Source organism: Salarias fasciatus, chromosome 20 (assembly GCF_902148845.1).
Source record: "Salarias fasciatus chromosome 20, fSalaFa1.1, whole genome shotgun sequence".
Lineage (NCBI taxonomy): Eukaryota > Metazoa > Chordata > Actinopteri > Blenniiformes > Blenniidae > Salarias > Salarias fasciatus.
The window spans coordinates 10781272-10788835 of NC_043764.1; the positions used below are offsets into that span (position 1 = coordinate 10781272).

Here is a 7564-nt window from a genome sequence, read left to right on the forward strand (position 1 = left end):
GCCGTTGTCTGAATAAACCTGTAAAGAGCATTCTCCTGTAAAGTGATGTTCTGCGCTGTTCTGACTTCATCCAGTGTTTCCTGTTAGACTTGTTTTTGACCAACGTCGGCTTCCTTAACAAGTGTACTGGAATGCTTAAAATGTCTTCATTGCACTGTTGATTAAACCGTTTAAAGTGCTCAGTTTTTGTCCACTGCTTGATAAACATTTCCTCACATTTTTCTAATGCCATTTCCATGTAGACCAGTCAGTTTCCCAACAGTTTTTTTTATTGGACTAACAGAAAAGCACAGCAAGAAGAACTCTTATTTTATATGACTCGGTTAACAAAAATTAAGAAGAGCATTTTGTGAGAACTTGGAGATTGGAAACTTGGTTTTGAAAAGGTAAACCAAAATGATGGCATTGTTCAAACATAAATCCCAGTCGCCCTCCGGCTGGCTGTTGTGGCAGAGCAGGCAAGCCTCTGCACTGTCCTCTCAATTATCAGCATCTTCGTCCTCATCCTGGCCTGAAAACACAACAGTAAAGTGAGTTATGCATTTCTTTGGCAGACACTTTAATGTACTCACGAAATCAGTGAGATTTGGAGAATCTGAAGTGGCTGTATGTGTGATCATCTTCATCTCAGTGTTTGAACCTGCTCTTTGCCCAAGGTCATCTGGCTTATCGACAAGTGAACTTTTACAGTATATGAACACCTGACAAGTTAACACATGTTGTACCTTGATTTTCCAATTTCACAATCACAGCAGAGCCGTCCTGGCTGAGGGTGACCTTCGGTTGGTCCATCAAGAGATTTCTGAGATGACTTAGACTTTCGCATAGCTCACTGATTTTGGGGGACCAGGACCATAAGATCTTCAGAGGTACAGACACAAACCTACCGGGAAACACACAACACTGCTGGATTCACAACGTTTCATCTTTACGGTGGGATTGTTTGTTTGTTTATTGGTTTATTTCACAGGGACAATGTGTGAAAAACATTATTTAAAGATGCTTCACACCAGATTTAGCCTAGGCTAATTTCCATCCGTAGTCCCTTTGCATTACAAAGTATTCTGACACTAAATCAGCGCTCATTGAGATGAAATACAGTTCACAGTGCTCATTTCTCGTCTCCACACGGGAACCTTACCTGTGCTGGCCACATCGCCAGTTTGTTAGGAGCTCATCATTTGCTTCGTCTCCCTCTTCTGACTCCACTGTCCCACACTGCTCCAATGTATTTCTCGCTTCTTCCCCAAAAGCTTAAAGATAAAGTTTTATTTATATACTTTCAATGTGTTTTCGCACATTTGAAAGACACATTGTCAGTCTCAATAAACAGCAGAAAATACACACTTTCCTCAGACTCTAAGTTTATCACTGCCAGGCTGGAAGTTGTTTTCACCTGTCTGGACGACGCCTTCAGCTTTCCTGGGTATGAAAGGGACAACATTCTGAACAGACGATCCAGTCATCAGGGTTTTTGCACAGGAGAACAATTCGCACAACAGGAACCCGCGCAGGTGGTTGCTATCACGCAGGCTGGGGTAGATTATACTGGCCACCTGACAGGGAAGCAAACACAAGTCAAGATTCAACATTGTTCTGGAATGAACTGGAAGATTCACATAACAGAAACATCATATTTGAGAGTCTGAAATCCATTAATGCCGTTTCATTACTAAAAAAAAAAAAAACAAAAAAAAAAAGAGTGCTCAGTACTCTATAATGAAAACACAACATGGAGACTATGCTGTGTATGATGCGAGTGACATGCATGAACAGTGAGCGACGCTGTGTGTAGTTCACAGCTGACACCAGCAGAGGCTGACAAATCTCTACTTCATATTGAATTGAAGGCCACGTGGCTTGGGTCTTAAATTCTAACTTATCCTGACATCATTTCGATGGAAAAAAAAAAATGCAGCCTTGTTGATCAACAAGTCTGCAAACACTGTGGACGTGACAAGAAAAACTGTTCCTGTACAAACTCTTAAGACAAATGTCACTGATTATGACACTGGTGAATCACTGGTGTAACTCAGAATTCAAACCTCAGTTTTGGAGGAAAACTTGAATCCAATAATAGCTAAACAGACGATACATATGAGTCAAATAAAAAACACGGTCACCTTTGTGTATGGCAGGTCTTCAGCGTCGTTTCCAGGCCACACGTTGCAGCGGTCTCCCTCACGGAGCCGGCGAAACACAGCAATCTGTGAGCAGAAACCTACTTGATCCTGTTGACCAGGAGGCGCCCGTCCAACTCCAGTGAACTCTACCTCATAACCATAGTCACAGCACACCTTCAGGGCCCTGAAGGTTTAGTTAACACAAAAATACAGATAAAGTTTGGTACTTTCATAAGAAATAGTGAATTCTAACAGCGTAACATGAAGGATTAATAATATTTTACTTTTGGTTGTGTCTACCGTTATGAAGATGCACTAAGAATTAAGTATTAAAAAGTTGTCCCATACCAGGATCTGAACTCTGCCCTGGTCCACTCAAACTTGTGGTCCTTGTGTCTGAAACCTGCCAGTCCAGGTAGAAGCGGGTTGTATTCAGAGTTGGGGGTGCTGACAATTGCCACCTGCGGGCTCATGTATCCAAACAGACTTGAGGAGAAACGCTCCACATCGTCCAGAGTGAGGTGCTCTATGCTGCGCACAGAAAGGGAGGACACAAAAATCATGGCACAGAGGAAAATAAAAACCCTGAAACACAAAACAACCCTGGTGGAGACAATTCCATGGTCATGGTAAAAAGGAGTAAAAAGGAGTTTGTGGATATAAGGCACAGACAAGACACTTACAGCTCTATGCTGGTCACAAGGTCAAATCCCCTGAGGCGGGAGTCTTTCTGAGTCACTGAGCCCTGGAACAGCTCGACACGCAGCTGGTTGACCCGCGGCTGCAGGTAGTCACTCGGCAGAGGACGTAGTTCATACCTGCAGGAACGCACAAGACGATCCAAGACAAATGTGAACGAGAACCAACCACACTGGAAATGGCATATATTCTCTCAAAATGTTGATTTTAACTGGAACGTGACCCTTCTGTTTTCATATTATCATATCCTGTTAAGGCAAAAATACTGTTTTGACCAATAGTAAGCTATGTGTGGATGCTCTTTGTGGATTACAGCTGCACATTCAACACCATCCTCCCACAAAAACTGGTGGTCAAGCTGGGGGACCTGGGGCTTCCTCAGGCAATGCGCATGTGCATTAGCAGCTTCCTCTCTGGCCGAAGACGGAACGGACATGCATCCAGTAGCCTACTCCGCACCTCTGAAGTGGCCGCAAGTGATGTTCTGGCCGACACACCGGACATGAACCGAAGATAATTCCAGAACTAGTCCTGACCCCAACCGGGATTCCTCCACTACAGGGTGTGTTACAGGAAGGAGGGAGTTTAACCATGTCATACAGGAGCTCTCCCAGCACAGGATTCACAACAGGAGGAGGATAACCAATGCATAAGTGTTTTGCAATCAAAATTTTACAGTCTAAAACAACACCTTAAAACAGGGGTCCCCAAACTTTTTCCTGCGAGGGCCACATAACTTTTCCCTTATTTGATGGGGGGCCGGTGTCAGTTTGCAAAAGTCCAACTTCATTATCAAATACAAATACACATACTGTATTTTCCGCACTATAAGATACACCAGATTATACGGCACACCGTCAATGAATGTTTTTTTTTTTTTTTTTTTTACTTTTTTCATATACAGGACTCACGAATTATACGGCGCATAGAATAGACAACCCAGTCTCACGGCAATTCGTGCTGAGTCAGGTAAATTAATCTATTGAGGCATGTCCAGGAGCAGCGCTTTGCAGTTTTTCGTGTCCCACGCCTCTTTTTTTAAACTAATACATTTCAATTTCAATGAGAGCCACACACCCCTCACGATTAAACGATGCATATACGTTTCTTTTATTCACACACTCACATAATAGTCAGTTTTTCTATTAATGCCCTGTCCACGCTGAAGGTAACTTTAAAGAAGTGTGAAGCCACACTGCTGAACAGTAACATTCTGGAAACATCACGATCATATCCATTCAAATATAAAAGGAGAGAAAAAAATTATCCACTATCTGTATGAGCGAAATACATATTGGTGATCTAGGTGGTTCCATTCTCGGTTGAAATGTGTTCAATAGTGAGCAAAGCGACATATCAAAGCTAGTTTGACTGAGGATGCTCCTCTGCACGAACATGCAGCGCAGCGCGGCCACGACCCGCTTGATCACCACGGTCCACCGCGGTAGTTTAGCCGCGGCCGGCCGGCTGCTCACCACATCACGGTGGGCGGGCAGTTGTGCCATACATCGCCTGGTATAAAACGCCGTTAAGAATGACGCCGAGCGCCGCCAGGCGCTTTTGGACGCCTAGTGCCGCCACGTGCAAGGTATCGTTGTGCAGTCTATTGACAAAACATGGTCCGACCCCATTAAACCTCTCTGACAAGTATTCTGTTATGTTTCACTCTGTTTACAGTTAATAAACGCTGAAATTGCAAATTGCTTGCCATTTTACACCCCATTCTCACAGCACAATAAGTTCGGCTCTAAAGTGAAGTGGTACGTTTTTTTAACTCTCTCAACAGAAATGAATATGCAGTTTCATATAAGCTGCTGCAAAAAAACATTTTATTACTCACTTCATACAAACAGACATGCAAAACACTACACACCTTCACAACTTCATGCAGCCTATTTAAAAACTGTTGCGAAAGGGAGCACATAAACAATGAGTGAGTCATGCATCCCGCAATCCCTCCTCCTCCTGCAAATGAAGGCACATTATGACATTCACAGAATGTCAACTCGATACAAACAGGCATGCAAACATGAAAAACACTACACACCTTCACAACTTAATGCAGCGTATTTACAAATTGTTATCAAAAAGTGAGCACAAAAAAAAAAAAAAAAAAATAGTGAGTCATGCATCCCGCTTTAAAAGCGCCTGGCGGCACTCGGTGTTAAAAGCGCCGTTCTTATTGGCGTTTTGTACCAGGCGATGTATGGCACAAACGGCCACCCACAGCTGGCCGCTGTTCCCCGTGTCGGGCAGCTGCTTAGCAAAGGAAGCTTCCTCTGGCTCGGCTGAGCAGCCGCGCGCCGTGCGAAGTGGAGAATGTGCCTGAAGCTTCATGTTTGCCGTTCTGTTTGAAATGGCTACGCCCAAGCAGAGGTTATTTGCTCATGTGATCACGTCGTTAGCATTATGGGAAACGTAATCAAGCAACTCGGACTGACAACCGGGTGGTCTTTATTACCATATTTTCGAAAAAAAAAAAAAAAAAAAGTGCACTCTTGGTTTTTGAGAAAATTAGAGGCTTTTAGGTGCCTTATAGTGCGGAAAATACGGTATATGAAAAAAAAATCAAAATGCTCTCTGGGGGCCGGACCAAATGTGGAGGCGGGCCGTAGTTTTGGGGCCACTGCCTTAAAATGTTGTTAGCCTTACCTGTGTTGAAACAATAATAATCACTTCACTGGAGCATTTTAAAAAGATAAGAAATGAATAGTTAGCACCTCAAGACGTGGCATAGATTTTAAAGCTACAGTTGTCCTCTTTGAGTAAAAAACAGGGTGTTTTGAAATGGCATGATTAGAATGTAAAGTATTTGTAAAACTTGACTTCAGTGATCTATAATAATAAATACTGACTGATGATGGCTATGTCAGTGTTTTATTGAAGTATGTTTCACATTCACGCATAAGGTTTGAATTACAGTGTTTCGGATGTGCGCATCCTAATGGGAAACTAACTTCAAAAATGGGCTAACATGGCGAGTCAAATGAAATTACTTCACAACTTTTCACAATCAACGAAATATGTGTGATATTTATGCAGACATACTTCATGCTGGTCAATAACTCTCCCTGGACGTCCACTCCGACCAGCAGGCTGATGTCGGGCAGAAACCTGAGCCTTCTGAGGAGACTGCCCCCACTGCACCCCAAATCCGCCACCTGGACAAAATACCAAGTTTGATTAATCAATTAACATCTGGGCGAGATGAACCCTATGGAAGCACACTGCGTTCACTGAAGAAAAGAAGTACTGTGGCCCAGCTCAACCTCTCGCTCCTCTGCCCACAGGTGAACCAACAGGTGATCAAATTAACTTAATATCCACACCCACATCTGCGACCTGCTACACCCCTACTCACCATAAATTATATCATAAACAATATCAATCACATGTACGATGACCTTCACCTTGACAGTACAGTGAAATACGCCTCATAGTTCATTCAAGTCTCCTATAGGCAGATTTGTAAAAGAAAATCAAATCAGTTTGATCAAATTCCACCAGATTCTTGTTCTGCAGGTCCTCAAATACTACTGTGTTAGTTTTCAAGTGGTAGCTCGAGGTTTTTTTTTTTTTTTTTTAATGATTACATGCTTAAACCATATGCAGTACTTATAAAACAACCCATCCATCCATCTTCTATCAACCCTGAACAGGATAAGTGGTATGAAAGATGGCTTCACATCTCCATTGTTATAATAAGGCCACAAGAACGGCACATACACAAGGCAGAAGCATGAAGTCTTTCATAAGCCAAACATCAAAATCCTTTAGACAGTTTCACACTAGACCTGATACAGCTCCAAAACCAGTCAAAGGTTAAAAAAAACTTGAGAGTGAAAACAGAAACAACAACAACAACAACAAAAGGTCAGACAAGCATGATTGACTGATGAAACAGTTCTACTGCTTGAATATGTATCCATTGAGTCCTTTGGTTGTTAACTCCATAAAGACAAGTCTTTATGGTTTCCACTGTAAATAATGTAAAACATACTATTTCTATTACAGCACATCATCAGTAGGGTAAAACTAACCTGTCTAAGCCCAGCTCACGTTCCCTATTAGTGGGTGAACCATCCAACGCTTGGTGAATTCTGTTTCACAGTGTTAGGAAGAGCCGACATCCAAGGATCAAAAAGCGCCGTCGCAATGAACGCTTGACCGCCACAAGCCAGTTATCCGTGTGGTAACTTTTCTGACACCTTCTGCTTCAAACCCAAAAAGTCAAAAGGATCGTGAGGCCCCGCTTTCACGGTCTGTACTCAGACTGAAAATCAAGCCGTCCCAGTCACACTGTCCTTTGTGAACTACTGTCAAACCTGACATAAATTTCCACATGTTGTCACCAAAATTAATTATTCAAATTTAACTGCCTGTTACGTTAAATTCTCTGCTCCGTTTCACCTGAACTCCTCACTCTCCCTTTAGCGAGGTCGCTTTTAAAGTATCTGATTTTGCCTTCCGAAAAAAAAAAAAAAAAAAACACGAGTCGATCTGTTTCTTCTTCGGTAGACCTTTCCGGTGCTTATTAACAAACCATAGCTGAAACCAAGAAATCACTACATTTGGAATTTAAGTCTGTTATCAAAGTTAAAGTGTCACTACCTTGCGGGGTTTGTTCTGCCGCACATGGTCAAAAACAAACTGATGTCTCTGGTCCTGAAGCGACGGAGTGAAGATTTTCCTCTTCGTCGGCAGCATGGCTCGACTCCTGCGCCGTCCATGAGCAAAACGCG

The 7564-nt window shown here is 42.7% G+C and overlaps 1 protein-coding gene across 1 annotated transcript; it reads right to left on the bottom strand.

Annotated features, from left to right (window-relative positions):
* Window positions 1–479: 479 nt before the first annotated feature.
* On the bottom strand, window positions 480–7529 carry henmt1 (HEN methyltransferase 1). Its single transcript, XM_030119515.1, has 8 exons — window positions 7434–7529; window positions 5871–5983; window positions 2807–2941; window positions 2472–2654; window positions 2124–2307; window positions 1456–1556; window positions 726–883; window positions 480–511 (listed from the first exon to the last, which is right to left on the bottom strand). Exons 1-8 carry the CDS (start codon window positions 7527–7529, stop codon window positions 480–482), a joined length of 1002 nt encoding a protein of 333 aa, XP_029975375.1.
* Between the last annotated feature and the right edge of the window lie 35 nt (window positions 7530–7564).